This window comes from Dermacentor andersoni, chromosome 11, assembly GCF_023375885.2.
Source record: "Dermacentor andersoni chromosome 11, qqDerAnde1_hic_scaffold, whole genome shotgun sequence".
Classification (NCBI taxonomy): Eukaryota; Metazoa; Arthropoda; class Arachnida; order Ixodida; family Ixodidae; genus Dermacentor; species Dermacentor andersoni.
The window spans coordinates 9,380,375-9,402,299 of NC_092824.1; the positions used below are offsets into that span (position 1 = coordinate 9,380,375).

Consider the following 21,925-nt stretch of genomic DNA (forward strand, 5'->3'; position numbering starts at 1 on the left):
GAAAAACCAACATGGATGTACGGGAAAGGTTGAATGTGAAAGCAAATCAAGGGATATTGGCGGTCCAAAGGGAGTGGGGGCAATTTTCTTCCCTATGCACACGCACAAAATGTCTTCACCGTCGAGCTATGAAAAAAAAATTGGTCAAAGGTGCAACTTACTACGTGCCCGCGCCTGATTGTGGAAAAAAATTAACTACATTTGTGCTTGTTGGAATAAAGAAGGAAACCCGAGGCGCTGGTTGCACTGGCTATGGTCGACACCTGAACATTGGCCAAAAAGGGGGGGGGGGGGGTTACGTGCCAAAACCACTTTCTGATTATGAGGCACAAGGGCCAAAAAGGGGGGGGGGTGCAATAAAGAGGGAACAGAATTAGAGAAAGCACAGAATGGGGTGCAAAAAAAAAGTAGAGGGCCTATTTCTAATAATCACAATGTTCACAATAGTGAATATTATAGCAATTTACTACAACATTTCGCCTCCCCCATAGGAGACACACCAGCTAGTGGGCATGAATAAGGCAAGCAGACAATTAAGACTGCCCATTTCAAGAGGCACAAGCTGATGGGCCTTAGAACGACAGATAGCTGAGCTAGTTGGTAAGGATTCATTATGCAAAAAAGAGGTGAGGCGTGCAGACGTGGCGTTCGTGTTGTCCACTTCTCTACTCTTGTGTCCTGTCTGCACACCTCACCCCTTTTTTGCTGATGGGCCATTGTATCTAGAAGATTACCGAAATTTTCGAGGGACATAGTTTTGTTCACGGCCAGTGTCGGCATTTTCAAGGTGAACACCTAAGTCCTTCAGCGTCGCCACTCCCTCAAGGCACGTCTGCCCATAACAGGCACATAGCGACCACGAGAGTGGATGGAGAGAAAAACTTTATTTGAAGGAAAATTGACAAGCAAGCAAAACGCTGTCTGAAGCAACTGCACATTTTTCTTTGTTGAAAGAAGGATCACTATTATTTTCTGGAGAACAACCAGCCCTTGCTTTGTGCCTATCACCAGTTGCACACACAAAGTGCACCTCAAGTGAGATCCTCTGTGGATAAGAGATGTGCAGCCTGACACCACGACCTTGCTGCTTGCAAACATGTGAGGTATAAACAGACAGGTGACGAAAAATTTTTTTTTTGCCTATGCAATGTTTCTTCCCCTGAATCCAATGTTTAGGACCGCTTTTTTTAGGAACACAACCTCTGTGCCAAATGGGCACAAGGAGTGTGCCACTTCCGAAGAGAAAAGTAGGAGAAAGGTGCTGTCCAGCACCTGTAGCAGGTAAAACGCTGCAGCCCCACCCAAGGCTCACCTCTAGCTTATTTTGGATCATGTTAACCACAACTATTCAGAGGGAACCTGCACTAAAAGTTCGACACACAAGTAGAAAAATGGGACAAGCACCTGCTAAAAACTTAGGGCATTGTTGCTCCCTGCCAGGCCTTCATGTCATCGAAGAGCTCATTTCTGGCAGTGACCAAATCGTCGACCACGCACACATGGTTGATGCAGAATAAAAGTGTTTCAATAATATTGTGACTTGCTTTTCTAGGAAATGTATAAGCACCCCAACCCCATTTTTACTTTCTTTCCCTCGTGCCTGACTTTCATTATGTAAATAACCTTAAGGAGAGCTAGCTGTTGGGCTAGTTGGTACATGTTCAGAATGAGAACAGCACAAACAAAAAGCGGGGCAAGAAAGAAAGACATAACTGATGTGCACATGGGAAAATATATTAAAGAGGGGGGTACAGGGCCAGGGAAGCCAAGAAACAACCACAACAAACAGGTAGAAGGGGAGGTCGTGATGTGCATGCCGTGGTGCCGCCTTGAAAATTTGAACAAACATAGGAATGTTAGGGGCCACTGTTCTGTTCAACAACCAGGTGAATGTTGAAAAGTACAACAGCGAAAGACGGAAAAGAATTTTGAGGAGGGGAGTGAGGCGATGGATACGAGGAGGGGGGCACCAAAAACGAAGGTGGCAAATAATTAGGGAAGCAAGAAGAGTGTCTTGTCACTGCCCAATTCCTCGAGACCAGGTGGCCGTGGCCAGTCACCTAGCCGTGGTTCACCTACCCCGTCATAATATGTGCTGCTTGCTGCTGAGAGCCCATCCTAATGAAACATCTCTGTAGTCTTTAAAACAGCTGGCTGTCAGGAGATTGAACATTTTAATATCTCTCAGAGCTGCTAACCCTTATTTCACTGTGAACTACGGATGCTGTAATTTTGGCAAAAGCTTCGAACACAGGAAGAAGTCCGGCTATGGAGTGTCTGCCTCACTAACTCCCGAGTGTAATCAAATAACAATATTTGTTGCGTGATAAGGACCAAGAAGCCATCATCTAAAGTTCCCTCAAAACATCTTTTCAAACAAGTCAAACAGCAGGTCACCGAAAGTGAATGAAACTTGCATCCTATACTATCGAAGTTCTAGCACAAAGGCACATTCCTGTGTTTTAAATGTAGAAGAATATAGCATGGGCACAGTGCAGGAGGAGTAAGTAATAGGAGACTTGCAAAGTAGTGGCTGCCCTCTTCCATACATAGCCATGGCTGAACCACTCACTAGAAGATCTGGTTGGAAAACAATGCTCATCTCCATTGTTATACCTGGGCTGCAACAGGTCTCTTTTTTCCTTTGCCTTTCTTTCCAGGGCCTTTTTTTTTTTCATTACTTTATCTGCATCAAGTAATGGCTGAAGGAAATGGCAGTCCTTTTTCCATTCACGGAAAGCGGATAGTTGGCAGACCTTTATAACCATCTGCAAAAGTACAAGTTTGTTGTCTTTTAATTTAATTTAATTTTATACCTTAAAGACCCACGAGGGGCGTTACATAAGGGATGGGAACAAACACTCAGATGACTTAGTGTTCAGTACAATGAAAAGTGGTTTGTAATTATTTCCACAAAAATGGATGAGGGAGTAATGGCAGCAATGTCGTTGCATAGGTCATTCCAATCTGCTGCAACACAGGAAAAAAATGAGGCGGAAGAAGTGACAGTGCGGACACGTGGCCGAGAAACTTGAAATGGGTGATGTGTGTGGTGAAATATGCGGACTGGCGGGAGAATGTAGGGTGCGTAGCATAGTGAACTGTGGAAAAACTTGTGAAATAAGACTGGCACTATGGCGATGGAGTGAAAGTTGTAATAAACCCGATTCCGCTTTCAAGGATGACACACTGAGGTCATATGAATATGAAGAGTGAATAAATCTAGCTGCTCCATTTTGAAGTGATCCAAGCGCATTAATAACATAGGCGTGATGCGGGTTCCAAATGGGTGATGCATATTCTAACATCAATATAACAAGTTTTGTATGCTAGTAATTTTACGTGTTGAGAGGCATGGCAGAGGTGATTACAGAAGAATCCAAGCATCTTATTAAGAGGCAAAATTACATTAGTAATGTGCGTGGCCCAGGACAAATCAGACAGGTTGACACCTAAGCACTTATATGATAGGACAGGCTGTACAGGGATATTGGCTATTGCTTATGGCAAAAAATAGCATAAAGGCGATAGCATATTTTGAGCTGGCTGCATGCTGAAACAATGAAACACTTTTGTCAGAAGTTCAGCAAAGCGTTTTCGCAATGTAAAAATGTGCATCCTCATTGATAAAGCATGCTCCTCCAGGGAGTGTTAGGAGTTTTTGGGTACAATCTCTGCAATATATATATACAGAGAGAGAGGGAGAGAGGAGGACGAGGAGTGGTGGCAGCCGGTGGAGAGTTTCTGTGAATGCTCGTCATTGCTGCTTCAATATGGCATGGCATAATGAAATGTACAGGAGTAAAGTTTGGCCAAGTTTGGCCAGAGCTTTCAGCCGAATGCTTTTCCTACAGGTATCAGTGTTGAGCAAGCTCGTTCATCTCTGCTGGTGCAGTGCTTAAGTTACAGTGCTGCGCCACTGAAATGCATTTTTAATGCAAGTACGTCTTTGCAAGCTTAAGTATGTAAATAAGGTACTGAACAGTTTTGGTTTAGCGGACAAGTACCAGCGTGAGCCATTTGCCATCAACTCTGTTAATGCATGCAGCGGCGAATTCTGGCTCGCTCTCGCTAATTTTTTCTCTCTATCATACACGACCGGCCGATACGGATGAAACATCATTGAATACTGGTGCAGGGATTCACTGATACCGGTAAATCTCTGCTGTATATAAAAAAAAGTTGTGCCTAAAGGTACGTCGGACGTCAAGAATTAAGACTTTCCCGCGCTTGCGGCGCTCGTGCTGAGTCAGTCATGCCGGATTATACCTTTGTCGCGCATTACGGCGCTCTACCACAGGCTATACCTTCAAAATAGCATCACTGATTTTCCCGGGGGAGCAGGAGGGGCCGTAGCAAAGACCGGGCCTGCTCTCCTGGAGCAGTATCATCGCTCGTGCCATGCTTTTCGTATGCTGCTCTCCGTTACTTTTCAAAAGCATTAATGCTCCCCTAGGGATTGACTAAATGTCCTTGCAAAAATCGGTAGGAGGGTGCCACGGAGCTAGCAAACCGGAAGCAAAGCAGGCACGTCCGACGTACCTTTAAACACTCTGCGAGCTTCCGAGCACCTAGAAATGGAAGAAAATTGAATCGCTACAACGTAGAGCTTATGGCTACCGGGATCGCAGTCTCAACTTTGTCCACCCAGCTGCAACTGGAAATATGTTTCGTAAGTCATTCCGACTGGAACCACTTAAACTTTGGCTTGGAGACGCTGCAGTGCAGCCGCTATAATACCAGAGCAACGCGAGTTGCTTAATTATTCACGCAGATCACACAGCCAATTTACGTTTATCGAATGGGAAATCGGGCGAAAAAGTGGATTTCCGACGACTTACCCACACGGCAGCTTCCTCGGACACTCCGTATGTCATTGTACACTTAGCTTCGTATGCCTCTCGGATAGCTGGCATCACGCAGGAGGCGTTTCCGTGCTGCCACGGTACCATACTTTATATGCAGTACGGGGAGCGGCTGGTACATGTACATACATTCGCGTCTTGAGCGAGGCGCTGCTTGAGCGTTTGAAACCGCGCAACCCACGCGCAACCACAGAACACCTATGGCGCAACTTCCCAAACAACTGGATGGATTGATGGATGGCGGCTACACCCTTTGTATGGATGGATGGATAGAAGGTAGGAGCGTCCCCTTTGAAACGGGGTGATGGCAGTTGCCACCATGCTCAGATTTTTATTTTTATCTGTGTTGTGTGTTATTGAGTTTCTCGATTTTCTTTAAATACGTCTTCCTACCCTTTTAACCTTATGTCACCTCTTTGCTTTTGAGCCACCAATCCTCCAATCGCCTTTTGCTAATTTCCACCACACATTTATTTACATGACTATTATTATCTCCGAATCCTAGGGCCTCAGAAAGGGTGACTGTGGCCACATCGACATCGGGCTTGATACCATCACATTTTAGTATGAGGTGTTCCATTGTTTCTACATATTTGCCACACACAGTACATGTGTCTTCTTCTACGTTAAATTTCTTTTATAGCTCCACATCCTGATCTAGCTTCAAAGAGTAGGGCACTGCCTCTTGAGTTATCATAAAACGCTTCCTTCCTGATCTGCTGTTTCCAGTATCGATATAGTTCCACACTATGCTTCTTTTCCATTGAATTTATCCAGTTTTTACCTTCCGCGTTTTTAACCTCTCGTTTAATGCTTTGTCTTTCTTCGTCCTCGTGTCTGGCATACTTACTGGTTAGCTTCCTAGTTCTTTTCCGCCATTGTGAGTAAACGCTCTTTCTGTATAGGTATTTAAGTACCTTAGCTGCCCACCTGTTATCGTCCAATTTCCTCAGACGTTTTTCGTTTACCCTGAGCTTCCCGTGCTTCGAACGATGCCCTGCCCATATCCCCCTGTACTGCTTCGTTTGTGGTTTTCCCGTGGGCACCTAGTGCTAACCTTCCCACAGCTCTCTGATTTACTTCTAGTCTCGATTGAACCTCTGCCCTTAAACACAGGACCGCATTCCCAAAAGTAAGCCCCGGCACCATTACTCCCTTCCAAATGCATCTCAGTACCTCATACCTGTTGTACCCCCACAATGCCCTATGTTTCGTTATCCCGGAATCTCTTCGCCCTTTTGCTATGAGAGACTATTCGTGCTTTTCCGTGTACATCTGCCCTTTGTATACCCATACCCCGAGATATTTGTATTCGGCCACTCGGGGTATTTCATGGCCTTGTATTGTAAGCTCCTGATCAGTTGTATCGTTGAAAAACATCCCACCGGACTTAGCTGCACTAAAACTGAAACCTAAACTGTCTCCTTCGTCTCCACAGTAATTAACCAGAGTTTGCAAATCTTCCTGGTTATCTGCTAACAGTACAATATCGTCCGCATACATTAAACCCGGTAGTCGTTGCTCCATAACCTTTTCGCCTAATCTGTACGACAGATTATACCCTAGATTGCTTCGTTGTAACCCTCTTTCCATGCTTATCATATAAAGCATGAACAGAAGCGGTGACAGAGGACAACCTTGTCTTAATCCTTTGTGAACCGCGACAGTGGTCGTACTCTTAATTCCTTCCCATGTTATTTCAACATTATTTTCTCGATATATTTCCTGTAGAAAATCAATTACTACATGACCGATACCTTCAGCTTTTAATGTGTTCCACAGGAGTTCGCTGTTCACATTGTCGTATGCACCAGGAAGGCTAAATACCATGTCACCATGTCCATGTCCAGGAACACCATGTCCAGGAAGGCTAAATACAGAGGTCTATTTTCCGCCTTAGCTATTTCTATGCTGGGTAAGCACGAACAGGCTATCATCTAAGCGCCTACCACTTCTGAAACCATTCTGAAGTTCTCCAAGTATTCTATTACTTTCTGCCCATGACTGCATTTTTAATTTCACCGCCTGCATCGCCAGCCTATGTATAACTGACGTTATCGTAATTGGTCGGAAGGATGTTATGTTCTTCTTATCACCTTTCCCTTTATGAATCAAATTCATTTTACTCTGTTTCCAGCTGTGCGGAATTTGCTTATTTGTTATGACTGCCTCCAATGCTTTTATCAGCGTTTCCTTGCTTCTTGGGCCAAATTCATTAATTAACTTGATTGGAATTTCGTCTATCCCCGCGGACGTGCATTTTGGAACATTTGTTTCCGCCTTTTTCCAGTTAAGATTGGTCAGTTCCAAGCTGTTTTCTGTTATGCTATTCTGTGTTGCTCCCTCATTTGGGGCGATTGCCCTATCGTCTTTCCTAAATGACTCTGCTATAACTGAACCAATGTAGTTCACAGCGTCATCTCCCTCTAAACAATTTTCTTCGGCATCGTGAATCTTTTCCTGTTTTCTGTGATTCGCTTTACCCAGCCAGCTTATATGGTTCCAGAATTTTCGCTTGACCTCCCCTTTAGTTGCATCGCGAACTTCAGCGAGCCAGCGATCAGAGGGCTGCTTTATTTTAGCCTGGACAAGGACCTGCACTTGTTTCTTTTGTCGATAATATTCCCATTTTTGGCCTATTTCCACTCCAGATAACTGCGCCCTCTTTGCTTCTCTGTGTTCCCGAGATGCCCACCGTCGTTGTTCGATGGCCTCTCTAATTTCCTTATTCCACCAACTTCGTGGTTTCCTCTTTCCTCTGCAGCGGTTTACTCCTTTTATTTTTGTACTAATGAGTAGTTCTAACTGATTATAATCCCACCTTTCCATGGGATGTTTTTCTACTGCTTCCTCTGTGCCAGCCGCTATTTGCGCTATTTGTTCGTTATTTAATTTTGCGTACTCTTTTTGACTTCCCTGCATTTCTCTTTTGAGTAGGGCTCCCAACTGTAGACTAATACGCTTATGATCACTTCCGAGGCTGTACTTCCCCTCTTCGTCTATTTCCATTATTGCGAGCTTGCTATACAACACCTGCGACATTAAGCAGTAGTCAATGGTCGTTTGTCTGTTACGGGACTCCCACGTGATGTGTCCCTCACACTTAGTTTCTCTGTTCACTATAACTAAGTTGCGTCGCTCACAGAACTCTAGCATCAACTTCCCATTACAATCTGTGTATCCATCCAGCTCCTCGATGTGGCCATTCATGTCACCCAGCAGACAAATATCGGCACCTTCTCCAAACTGCTTTATATCGTCATCGAGACACTTCACTAGGTCTTTGTTCTCTTGCCTGCATTTGTCCCCTGTCCCTAAATAAACTACTCCTAGCCATGCCTTTTTACCGGCAATTGTACCTGATACCCAGACATGTTCTTTGCAAGTTAACTTTATTCTTTGCCAATTTGTTCCTTGGTGTATGAGCATATATACTCCTCCTCCCTTCCTCTCCATTGTTGTTCTATTGCTCCCTTCCCAGACGTAGCCTTCAATAAACGGTGGGTCTTCTGGATCCCTCAGATGTGTTTCGCATAGCGCGTATACACCTACTTCTTCGTCCTTTAACTGCTGTTCTATTTCTAACCACCTCGCTCTCTTTCTACCGCCTTGCATGTTTATGTACCCGATCCTGGTGTTAAATTTCTTTGTAGTTTTCTTCCTGGACCTCCTAGTGTCCATTTTATTGGCGTCAGCCTCTATTGTTGCACTTTCTACACTGTTTCTACCTACCCCTATGCCCTGAGGCGCAGTGGACCCCCTAAAAAAGCTACTGCCCGACCTGCAAGGCGCCAGCCGATCTCGGCTCCTAGCCTTCCATTAAAGTGGATGCCATCTCGTGTAAAGCCTCCGCCAAAGCCTGCTCTATGCACTTCTCTGTTTATGTCTGCCACTTGAAATCCTTTCTCCTGGCTTAGCTTTCTTATCTCACGATTAACAGCCACAACGTCCTTGGCAATTTCTCCGTTCCTTCCTTGCACCTCCGGCACTGTGCATACCACGATCTGGACTTGCTGTGCTATCGCCCTTAAATCGTCAACTCCCTCCGCTAATCTTTCCACTACTTTTGCGGCTTCACCATTCAACACATCATTTAGCCCCGCCGCTACCACTACCAAATTGCGCTCTGCAACATTCTCAGAAAGCTCGCTTTTTGTTTCTCTCAGTACTGCGTCCATTGTCCTGCCTGAGAACGTCCCGACTGCTACCCGCTTATCACCCTTTGCACGCTCCATTATAGCTCTTTTGCACCTCCTCATATTTGAATCACCACCGATAAGTACTAGGGCATTCTTTCCCTCCCTCCTAACTTCCAGGTTATGCTGCCTGTTATCATTGGCTATGATCTCATTCCTTGGGGTTAGCTTGTTCCCCTCCTCTCCTCGCGCTCGCTGGCGCCCCTGTGGCTGCAGCGTCGCCTCACTCGGGGCGTGTTGCGCTGCTTCACTATAACTACGCCGATTCAACGGCGGCGAGCCGACTACCGCTTGCTCTGGCTCCCTGCCTCCCACTTCGCCTGTAGGGTCTACCCTACTTTCTGTGCTTTTGCCACCGGCTTGGTGTCCCGACCCATCATTCTCCGCTGCCCGCGTCTCAAGCACATCGAGCCGCCTATGCAGTTCTGCTCTCCTTTCCCTCTCTTTTCCAAGCTCGCCACGGTCCTTACTAATTGCGGGGCCTGGACCGCTTCCACCTTGACCAACTCGGCGACTTTCACCCGCAGTGCTACCCGCTTCCCCCGCTCCTCCCTCAGGTCTGCTTTCAGCTCTTCGAACTTGGCTGTCCAATTTGCTTCCAGTTTTTGGACTGCTTCCCTGATCTCTTCGCACAGCCTGCACGTAAAGTTAGACCCCTCCGGGTCTGCTAAGCTCTGGAAACTGGTCTCGTCGAGGGAGCACCAGCGCAGGCACTCGTCGCACTGCACTTGCTCCGCGTCCCCCGCGGTCTTCCCTTTCTTTGGTTTCATCGCTAGGCCTACGTCCTTAGGCTCAACGAGCAAGTCCGCCAAATCACTTCGAAGGGCTAGCTGAGATAGTTAAATAAGCCTATCAAATAGGTCCCGCCTAGCACCTAGGCCTAACGAGGGAAACCACCAGACCTAGACAAAGCCGGTACGTTTACCAGTCTTACCACGAATTCAAAATTTGCGCTGCTGCTCCATGCAAAAGAAAACACTTCAAAAACATCAGCTAATAAAAAGAAAAAAGAGTACTTAGCTACGAATGAAGTCGCTGAAGCCTCGACACAGGAGCGTCCGCGGCATCCACCCACCACCTCCGACGACGACGTTCAAACTTTTCATGTATAGATATTTGTACACTTTTCCCGCCCACCTTTTTTCCCCCAGTGATGCGAATCTCTGTTCATATTTTAGCTTACTTATTGCCTCTCTGCCTTCGAATGACGTCCATCCCATGTCTCCCTGCACTCCCTCATTAGGTGTGTTCCCGTGCGCTCCTAAGGCCAACCTGCCTACACTTCTCTGTTTTGTTTCCATGCATGCCTGAACTTCCGATTTTTTTATTTTTATTTTATTTATACATACTGCAGCGCAATTTGCGCTATAGCAGGAGTGGGTTAAGAAAAGGTACAGAAATTGCATAGGATTATACAGCGGTAAACACAAGTGAGCATTTTTAAAGAGCACTGATGAAAGGAAAATACACAAATAAACACAAGTGAACACTTTTACAAAAGAGCACTGATTAAAGAAAAATACACAAGAAGTTATACAAATGCTGCCAGGCATAGGTTAGCACGATTATGCATCTGGGACGGCGGTTGCAAAAAATTTGGGATGAGCATGTGCGAATGGACCCAGGTAATGAATTCCAGTCTTCGATTGAGCGGTGAAAAAAAGCTGAATTTGAACATGTTAGTACGTGCGTAGTAGGGTATCAAGTTTAGGTCATGATGTCTTCCCGTTGATGATCCCGGCGCGAAGTTAATGTAATTATCATTTGAGAGCCTAACTAAAGAATTGACAATGCAATGCAAGAATTTTAATGATTCGACACGGCGACGAGAAGAGAGCGTGTTTAGGTTCAAGGAAGAAAGTGTTGAAGAGGGCGAAAAGTCGCGATCGTAACGATGACATATAAATCGCACAGCTTTTTTCTGTATTGCCTCTAGTTTATTAATCTCTAACTGCTTATGCGGGCTCCAAACTACAGATGCATAATCAAGAACAGGGCGGATTAGAGATTTATACATTAGTAATTTTGTGTCTTTAGGAGATCGGGTTAGCGTTCGCCTCAAGTAACCTAATTTTTTTAGTGCTTTACTGCATATGTAATCAATGTGTTTGGACCATGACATGTTATGCGTAAAAATGACACCAAGATACTTATACTCAGAAACCTCATCTACAGTACGGCCATTGAACGAGTAACTGAAAAGGGAGGGAGAAGATTTGTTGCAGAAAGACATCAGAACGGTTTTATTGATCATTGTTCATTGTTGTATTGATACAGTGGCGTAGCAACAGGGGGGGCCGGGGGGCCGTGGGCCCCGGGTGCAAGGGGCCAGTGCGGGGGGGGGGGGGGGGGGGGTGTCATATACGCCTGAAGACACCCCTCTTTCCGCCGGCTGGACTGGGCGCAAATTGCAAAGAATGCTCCGGTATCCAGTAGCCCGAGCTCATGGAACCAATGCGTTGCGCCGCAGAATTGTCGGCTGCAGCTATATCAACACCCCACGAAATAATTGCACGAATGTTCGGGCTAAAGAATTTAATTCGCGAAATGGTCGCTAAACTACTCGCCTTAGCAGAACGTTTCATGTGGGGTGCGCTCGGGCTGTGCGTTCATGCTGGGAGCAGGAGTCGCTAAACACACAGTGAGGCGTTGTAAGGCGTTGGGGCTCTTGGGTCCTTCCGTTCAGAACGCGCAGCGAAGAACCAAGGCAGCAGTAAGAGGGCGTTCAACCAGGGCGCCCGCCGCTCGCGTTCACGGCGAAGCGTTCGTTGAGAGCGACGTTGCATAAGTGGGGCCGTCAAAAGTCGCGAATGGGATTCTCTGGATCGTCTTCAGACTCGGTTCGGCCAAAGAGTTTGGCAGCCTATGACTCGACAGGCTGTAGTAGCGGGCCCGCCGCGATGTCCGGCTCGCTTTTACTTCCTCTCTCCCGCTCGCTCCGAGAAGCCGCTGCGAAACCTGCCGTTATGTTTCACGCTTTCCTTCTTACCCTTGAAAGCTTCAGAGAACTGTTGTTGTGTAACTTCATGTCACAAGTACATTGTCTGTATCAGCTGCACAGAATTTTATGAAAAGAGGGAATTTTGTAAGGATATTTCCCGATCGAGATTCTATGAAGTTATGTCTTTTTGTGATTACTAGAAACTCGGTAGCGCGAAAAATATGGCAGGTAAGTAATAACCATATCCTTAATAATCCCGTAATTAGTACTTATAGAGGAAGCACTTCAATTCGAGAATGGAGGACTCAAAGTCATATTATTATCTCAACACAAACTTCTTAAACAAAATCATTTTGGGTGCTACAACCTATAGTACTTTGGCACTGTGGGCGGCGCCCGCTATATGGCAGCAGCGAAAGAAACATGAAATAGTGGACCAGTGACGTTGATCATTTAATCCTCTCCATTGCGAGTGCAGACCAAAATTGTAGTGCAAGCTTTCGCTGGCTCCATCGCGGCCTTTTCTTTCTTTTTTTATGGGGACGCCAAGAATCGACGCGAAGCGTGCTCTATTCTGTTCCCAATCTTGCGGTGGTACCGCAGCTCGGATAATCACGTTTGTCCGTATAGCAGCAAATAAAAAAAAAGGCTTTATTGATCAGAATGAAGATAACTCGTAATTGTCATAGCATTGGCGCCCACGCAGTGGGGAGGCAGGTAGCATTTTCTAATACGGTGGGGAGATCAGCGTCACTGACAAACAATGTTAATTTTCGTTTTCGTTCAGGGCTGCCCACAGACAAAATACTGCGTGCCATAGTACCTACGATGATTTTTGTGAAGTTGTTGGGCAAGATATGAATGTCGGGTTTTAATTTTGCAAATGCTATATTGCTGCTAAAATTGGTAATTAAAACTTTATTATAAAGATATTTTTTGTTACTTGTGACGTGAGTCATATTTTCCACGATGCCGCATTTGTATTGGCTGCGAAGCCTTAGAGTCTGACAGAAGAGGTGCAGATGGGGGGGGGGGGGGGGGGGGGGGGGGGGGCGTATCACACGTTATCAGTGCAGCACCCTGTGTTATTTGGCGCAGGAAAAACAGTGTGCATATTTGCTGCATTCGCGATCTCTGGGAAAGAAAGCGCAGGAGTGGGGGACCCGGGGAACGTGCGCGGTATCCAAGGCGGCTGTACAGGTGCTGAAACCCGGAAATTGTCGACATCCTCGCCTTCCTCGACTACATCAGAGGGGGGGGGGGGGGTACCAGAAGACCTATGGGCCCCGGGTGCCAGACGACCTAGCTACGCCACTGTATTGATATGTTCATTTGCCAATTGTACAGTACTGAATGTCATGAATGTCAGTACTGAATGTCATGTCATGTTTGTCATGCACAGTACTGAATTTCCGAATGTGAGGCCAGGTGCCATAACCCCTTTCCATAGCCCTCTAGCCACCCCGTACCTATGTTCCATAGTGCCTTGTGTTTCGTTACAGCTGAGTTCCTTTTCACTTTTTCAATCATAATTTTTTCACGTTCTTCCAAGTACTTTTTGCCCTCGTTTAGCCATATGCCCAAATAATTGTATTTTTCAACATGATCAATCTTAGCTAGTGCCTTGCATTTGCAATGGTTCCCCCCTTTCTTCATTGTATATACTATTATCCCAGACTTTTCTCTACTGAATTGCAATAAAATTGCAGTCCCAATTTTTCATGCAGACATTTCAGGGTTGCCAGATGGTTCCAGTTAAAAATAACCAAATGATTTCAAAATGTAGCCCAAAAATCGCCAGACCCAAATTTTTCGAGCCGGCGTTGCGCGCGCCCGGTCGTTAGAGCAAAGGATTTGTTCGAGCAGCTGTGTTGAGTTCACCGGGTTGCTGTAACCACGACCTACTGCAACTCCAGACCTGCGCAGATAGGCCATTTGTACGACATTTAGACGCACGCTTAAACTCTTTGGTTCAGCCTTGGGTTCAGCCACGGCCGCTGAATACAAGAAAAAGGTTTTTTAAATCCAGCGGCCGTAGTTCAGCATCTAGTACCGTTGGTTCAACATTGGTTCAGTGAGAGCAGGGTAAAAGTAAACATGTCCGCAATAGAGATTAGTAAGAAGCGATTGGAAGATTGGTGGAAGAAAAGTAGGGAAACGACAAAAAAAACGGAGACTTACAAAAGCAAAGTTCGCAATAGGAGATCAGAAAATGTTTTTTTTTTCTTTTTTAATCTAGTATAATAGCAAGCGCTTGGTTGCGCAACCCACCACCCCGTTCTAAAGGGGGCCTTCATAACATCCATCCACTCATCCACCGTATATTTATTTCGCTATGCGCACTCCAGAACACCTATACAAATCATGTGAAAACGTGTGTGAAAAGGACTTGCGCGAAATTGTGGATGCTGCAGGCGGTGTTTGCCCTGCTAGGAAACATGAGCACGTTTGGTGGGACGTTGGTGGAATACGAACGACTGTCCATCGATCGTTTCGATGGACACAACGTCAACTCGACCGCCTTCTTGCTGTCACACTGCCACCGCGATCACATGCAGGGTATTGACGGCGGCGCGTTCCGAAAACGACTGCGGAGCAGAGGCGATCTGAAGCTGTACGCGTCCGCGGTGTCGTGTCGACTGCTGCTCAACGAACTCAAGTACGCCTGGCTACGCCGCCGGCTGACAGCGCTGCCGCTGGATGCACCTACGACGCTAACCGTGCCGGCCGACGGCGCGGGCAGCTACACAGTCGTCGTCACCGCCATTCCCGCAAATCACTGCGCCGGCTCTGTGATGTTCCTCCTGGAAGGCGAACGCGGGACCGTCCTCTACACGGGCGACTTCAGGCTCGACGTCGGCAGCGCATCGAACCTGGCGTCGCTCCACTGCGACGCCGGCCGCTTGAAGCCCATCGACGCGGCCTACGTTGACACGACGCTGTGTCGCCCCGACGCAGCCTACGTCCCCACCCGGCAAGACAGCGAGCGAGCCTTGGTGGATTTCTTTGAACCAAAGTTCAGGGTAGGCGGAGCCCTACGACTGGCGCTGCCCGGCGCTAAGCTGGGCTACGAGACGTTGTTCACGTCGCTCGCATTAGCGTTCGGCATGAAGGTTCATGTATCGAGGGGTCAGATGTCCCGCTACGCCGGTATCGTCGACGTGGTGGAATCTCTGACTCTTGATGCGGAGACGACCCGGATCCACGCCGACTGCAAGTGCGACGTGGGGCCAAACTGCGTGACGGTCAAGCCGTCGGCTATGTGGTTCGCTCATCGTGTGGCACCGAGTCGTCTGATCGAAAGAGTTGCCGACGGCGTCCATCGACTTTGTTACTCGACGCACGCGTCACTTGCCGAGGTGCGCGATTTCGTGCGCTATTTGCAGCCGCGTACGGTGCGGGCTAACGTTTGCCTGCGTGGTGTGGACGTCGCAACCCTCCTGGGTGTCGCCCGTGGCAGCCGAGCCCAAGAGCCCGCATGGAACTTCTGGGGCCCGGATGACGACGAACCTTCGGGAACCACGGACGCCGCAGATACGGCGACGGTGCTCAGTCGTTGGCCACGGACGGCTGTTCGACCAGCGCCGTATCCAGTGTCGAGTATGATCGATGCATTGCTGTAGTGTCTATGTGCTCCGTCTGTCGTTCTTGTACCGTCTGGGTACGGGCTAGTTGGTATTCCTTTGCAAACATCACTTACGGCGCGTACATAGACAGGGCTTGTCTTCGTCGCTATTTTGGTCCCTCTGTCTATGTACGCGCTGTAAGTGATGCTTGTATCGTCATCTGCACTGTTCTAGCAGAGCTTTTGTTTCAGCTGGTTGCAGCAGGAGTTTGATGTGGGCAAGTTGGTATAACATATGTAAAGAGAAACAGTGTAAAATAGAAGAGACAAAAAGAAGACAGGTACAACGGACGAGTGCTAACTTCCAAATCTTTATTTGAAGAAACAAAGTTTCTTTTTATACATGAAAGAGAAATTGTGCCAACATTACATCATGAACTCTTTATCACATCAGAAAGGCAATCTCTTTGTTGGCAATTTCCACTGATGGGCAGCTAATGCATGTGCCGTCGACCCTCGCAGTATAAAAAGTACCCAGTATCTCCCTTTCTAGTCCGTCTCAAAAGATGCCAGAAACTTGGTGTGATTAAGGTTTGGACGGAATTTGCAATGCTTACAATGATCAGCCAAATGCCCACCTGCATATTACTTACGACCCTTTTGGGCTCTCGTGCCCCTCCATTGTAACAACACCGTTTGCCCAATATATACCTAGTTGCAGCTTAGGGGGATTTCATAGACAACATTTCTTCTGCACTGCATGTTTCTGAGAGCAAGGGTCTGATTTTGCTTTGGTCACCATGGGGCATATCTTGGCCAATTTACACAACTCACTGGAGACAATGTTAATATCATGCCTTTGCACAACTTTCTTGAGGTTGTGCCAATATGGGATCTCATGTACCTTCCTCCTATCACCTGGTTTTACAGCGGAGCTGTCGTAGGCTAGTTTCTAGCATTTCGGGATGTGCTTAGGCAAAAGTTATGGCGGCGTTTATAGAGCTAAAATAGCTTAAGCATAAGGCAGAATTGTAGCAGTGTATGTGTCCCAGCTGCATTTCATGCCAGATGTGTCAAAACCGGTGATGAATGATGGTTTGATGTGTTGCGACCTATGCAAGCAATGACAGCGTGGCCATTGCACCCTATGCATTACAACGGGCACAAGCCTTGCCGCCGAGTATGCTGATGCATGCGCCGTACACACTGGGGACAGAATTGTCACCATGTACATTCATCCCGAAATGTCAAAGAGGAGATACCTTGAAGACTTTATGATCAACACATTTGAGTGGATCCTCATGGTGGACCCCAATCCCATCATCATTGTAGGTGACTTCTTCAATTTGTCGTCTCCTGACGGAAAGTGGTTCTTGGCGTTTCTCTCGGAAAGGTTTGGCCTTCAATGTTACGCCAAGACCAATGTCTCCATGACGAACCAACAGTTGTGCATAGACCTAACATTTGCTAAGAACATTTCCACTGTCATCACAGCACCCATAACCATATATTATAGCGACCACAAAGCTATAATTACTGTAGCAAAGAGACAAACGTAAATACAAATAAACATAACAACATGCATGTTTGCGTTATATTGTTTTGTTGCTTTATGTTATTTTCTTTATAGTTATATACAACACCGCTGATCATCTTCACAGAGTGGAATGGCTCTAACTTTTTTCTTTGCTAACTCCCTTCCTTATCTGTTTGAGCTTTTGGAGAAGCTTATCACAAATGTTAGAAACTAAATAGAGTGAGGTTAAGTTAATTTGTGTGGCTAGAGTAAATATTGAGCAGTTTTTAGAACTATTGAATATTTGCCTTCAGTCGACTGTCGCTAGTTTAGAAAACTAGCATTATGTGCAACGCAAGGGATCTTTGATCACAGCATTCTATCGGATGGTTATCTTAGCACTTTTCACAAATGTGTAAACAGCGTTCTTGATAAGTTGTGTGCTTTTACCATGCCTGGTGCGCTGCAGTGACCATAGGATGGTAAGATCTCGAATTGGCCTAGTCTTGAGGACGGAACGGAAGAAACTGGTACATAAGAAGCCGATCAATGAGTTAGCAGTAAGAGGGAAAATAGAGGAATTCCAGATCAAGCTACAGAGCAGGTAGCTTTAACTCTGGAAGAGGACCTTAGTGTTAAAGCAACGAACGAAAATCTTAGGGGAATCATTAAGGAGTGTGCAATAGAAGTCTGTGGTAACTTCGTTAGACAGGATACCGGTAAGCTATCGTAGGAGACGAAAGATCTGATTAAGAAACGCCATTGTATGAAAGCCTCTAATCCTACAGCTAGAATAGAACTGGCAGAACTTTCGAAGTTCATCAACAAGGATAAGATAGCTGACATAAGGGAGTACATGTATAATATGGATAGAATTGAGCATGCTCTCAGGAACGGAGGAAGCCTAAAAGCAGCGAAGAAGCTAGGAATAGGCAAGAATCAGATGTATGCTTTAAAAGACAGCTGGCAATATTACTAATATCGATAAGATAGTTGAAGTGGCTGAGGAGTTCCATAGAAATTTATACAGTACCAGCGGCACCCACAGCGTGGAAGAGGGAATAGTCTAGAGGAATTTGACATCCGACAAGTAACACCGGAAGAAGTAAATAAAGCCTTGGGAGCTATACAAAGGGGGAAGGCAGCTGGGGAGGACCAGGTAACAGTGGATTTGTTGAAGGATGGTCATGATCTCAAGCATACTGGAATCTTGGAAGAATGCCGACACAATCCATAAGAAAGGGGACGTCAAAGACTAAAAATTATAGACCGATCAGCTTACTGCCCATTGCCTACAAAGTATTTACTAAGGTAATCGAAAATAGAATCAGGAACACCTTAGATTTCTCTCAGCCAAGAGACCAGGCAGGATTTCGTAAAGGCTACTCAACAATAGACCATATTCACACTATCAGTCAGGTGATAGAAAAATGTGGGGAATATAAACAACCCTTATATATAGCTTGCATTGATTAGGAGAAAGCGTTTGATTCAGTCGAAACCTAAGCAGTCATGGAGGCATTACGGATTCAGGGTGTAGACGAGCCGTATGTAAATATACTGAAATATATCTATAGCGGCTCCACAGCCACCGTAGTCCTCTATAAAGAAAGCAACAAAATCCCAATAAAGAAAGGCATCAGGCAGAGAGATAAGACCTCTCTAATGCTATTCACAGCATGTTTACAGGAGGTATTCCGAGACCTGGATTGGGAAGAATTGGGGATAAGAGTTAATGGAGAATGCCTTAGTGACTTGCGATTTGCTGATGATATTGCCTTGCTTAGTAACTCAGGTGACCAATTGCAATGCATGCTCACTGACCTGGAGAGGCAAAGCAGTAGGGTGGGTCTAAAAATTAACCTGCAGAAAACTAAAGTAATGTTTAACAGTCTCGGAAAAGAACAGCAGTTTATGATAGGTAGCGAGGCACTGGAAGTTGTAAGGGAATACATCTACTTAGGGCACGTAGTGACCGCGGATCCGGATCATGAGACTGAAATAATCATAAGAATAAGAATGGGCTGGGGTGCATCTGGCAGGTATTCTCGGATCATGAACAGCAGGTTGCCATTATCCCTCAAGAGAAAAGTGTATAACGGCTGTGTATTACCAGTACTTGCCGACGGGGCAGAAACCTGGAGGTTTGCGAAAAGGGTTCTACTTAAATTGAGGACTGCACAACAAGCTATGAAAAGAAGAATGATGGGTGTAACGTTAAGGGATAAGAAGAGAGCAGATTCGGTGAGGGAGCAAATGCGAGGTAATGACATTTTAGTTGAAATCAAGAAAAAGAAATGAGGTCATGTAATTAGGAAGGAAGGTAACCAATGCTCATTAAGGGTAATGGACTGGATTCTAAGAGAAGGGAAGCGTAGCAGGTGGCGGCAGAAAGTTACGTGGACGGATGAGATTAAGAAGTTTGCAGGGACAACGTGGCCACAATTAGCACAAGACCGGGGTAGTTGGAGAAGTATGGGAGAGGCCTTTGCCCTGCGGTGGGCGTAGCCAGGCTGATGATGATGATTAGGACCGTACTGAGCACGTAGATGACTACCTAGTGGTCGTTAATGAAGTACTACAGTTGAGACTAGTAGATGACACAGTAGAAATGGTAATTAACACCTTTAGAAATGTGTCGAAGGTTTTAAAATTCATGTGCGAGTCGCCAAGTGAGAATTGCATCCATTGCTTGGATTTGAAGCGCACATTGTTGAACACGCATGGATGTTGGGAGGACCAGTCATGGGTGAGCAAGCAACTGATTACGTGTGACAGTGCCCACTCTAAATTCATAAAAAGAGGAGTAGCTATGACATGTCTAAAAGAAGCACTGAATAAATCTTGTGTTCACTAAGTAGAAACCATCTGAAGCAGCAGAAGCTTGATGTGGGCGAGTTGGTTTGACATACTTGGAAGGAAAGAAAAGAGCACTACAGGGATGCGGACTAAAAGAAGAACATGTACGATGAACAGCGCCTGTCCATTGTACAAGTTCTTCTTTTAGGCTGCATCTTTTGTAGCGCTCTTTTCTTCAAGTAGAAACCATCTTTAATATCCAGGTTACAAGGCCGAGCGAAGCCGGTTTTCCACCATCTTTAGTTTCTAGCTTTTGGGATAAGCTTTTCCAAAAGCTTAAACAAATAAGGGAGGGAGTTAAGAAAGAAAGATCAGGTGATAGGAGGAAAGTACATATGATCCCATATTGGCACAACCTGAAGAAGGTCGCACAAAGGCATAGTGTTAGTATTGTCTTCAGTGCGCCGTGTAAATTAGCCAAGATATGCTCGATGGTGGCCAAAGCAAAATCACACCCTTGCTCTAAGAAACATGCAGTGCACAAGAAATATCGTTTATGAAATCTTCCTAAGCTGCAACCAAGTATTGACCCTTTTTATGAAGTAGCTTGCCCTAAAGGAACAAGATGGCACTTTTGGCGGCACACTGTACATTGCCTCAATGAAAGCAGACAAATACGAAACCGCTTCTGCCCTGTTACTACGCAATTGTCGGAAATACAACTGGGTGTTTGCTAACGTGCTGTGCTCCACTCATGCTGCAGAGTGTAGAATGGTTAAGGGAATATGAGTGCAGTAGTTGGCTGCAAAAATAGTGACTGGCATAATAAGGAATGGAATAAATCTTTGTGGCCAAGTCCACCAACCACTACTAAGTAAGGAATGCTTGTCTTGCTGACCCTTCACGATGCACACCTTTTCTCGAGGATAAAAAAAGATAGACTAATCCTCTAGCATTGTAGCGCTAACCTCCAAGAAAAGGACTTTAACTGCAGAACGTCTGCACAAGTGAGTACTGCTCGTTGTACGATGAGAAAGACAGTGGTGCTGCTTCTTGGCATATATGATGAGCAAAACAAAAACAAGGTAAAAGCAGGAGCCAATGTTTCGATGTCTTTTTCAAGGCAACATACGCTTTCCTTGGCACAATATATAGAGGTAGGGTTCTAAAGGGGAGACGGGTAACGTGGATGGGCGAGGCAACGACCGAGGGTGTGTTAGCGGCGAGGTCGTAGAATTGAAAAGAAAGGTGTGCTGTTTAACATCAATGTAGAAATGTGAGGTAGCGCCGTGTGTCAGCCTGTTAATGTGTCCCTGTAGGTTCCTTTGTTCATGGAAGGGGACTGAACTACAAGGTGGGGGCGGGGGATTATCTGCTGAAGGTTAGTGAACTATCGTCTCTCTGCAAGAGAGAATGAACGAAGCAGCAGAAAATGGTGCTCGTGGAAAAAATAAAAAAATGGAATAAATATATAAATAATAGAACAAAAAGGCAATGAAAGAAAACACTAAAAACCAACTGAAATATAACTAAGTGCTGCTGCCTATAGTTTGAAATTTGGCATAGCAGATAGATTCCAGAGCCCCCTTTGAAACGTTTATGCCATTGAATCGTTTACCCCTCCCCTTCAGAAGAACCCTACCTATATATACTGTGTCGAGGAAACCATATGTTACCTTGAAAAAGACAAGTACACTTGTCGAAACGTTGGCTCCTGCTTTTACCTTGTTCTCGTTTTGCTCATTGTCTTGAATTGCCATCTCCCTGAACGGTTATGGCCCTTCATAAGAGTAATCGGCTTTTAAATACGTGTCACTTACAACTTGTAAGCTCACACACATAAGTATTTTTTTTTTCAATTCCATTAAGATGGCTCTCATCATTCATTGGAATTGCAGAGGCCTAATTCACAATATAGGTGACATCAAAGACATTATAAATAAGTTATCACCAGCAGCATTCTGCCTTCAAGAAACGAACCTAGGACCTAAACATACACATTTTCTTAAACGTTTTACTGTCATAAGAAAGGACTGCGAGCAC

The 21,925-nt window shown here is 45.7% G+C and overlaps 1 protein-coding gene and 1 long non-coding RNA gene across 2 annotated transcripts in view; one reads left to right on the forward strand and one right to left on the reverse strand.

The window, feature by feature from the left end:
- LOC140214097 (uncharacterized) overlaps nt 1-5,061 on the reverse strand; it is a 34,270-nt gene extending 29,209 nt beyond the window's left edge. Inside the window, exon 1 of the long non-coding RNA XR_011891019.1 lies at nt 4,842-5,061. This is a non-coding gene — a long non-coding RNA (uncharacterized lncRNA). The remainder of the gene's footprint in view (nt 1-4,841) is intronic.
- Nucleotides 5,062-14,230: 9,169 nt separating this feature from the next.
- On the forward strand, nt 14,231-20,756 carry Snm1 (DNA cross-link repair protein snm1). Its single transcript, XM_050167454.3, has one exon. The coding sequence runs from the start codon at nt 14,408-14,410 to the stop codon at nt 15,623-15,625; it is 1,218 nt and encodes a 405-aa protein (XP_050023411.1). The 5' UTR covers nt 14,231-14,407; the 3' UTR covers nt 15,626-20,756.
- Nucleotides 20,757-21,925: the final 1,169 nt, after the last annotated feature.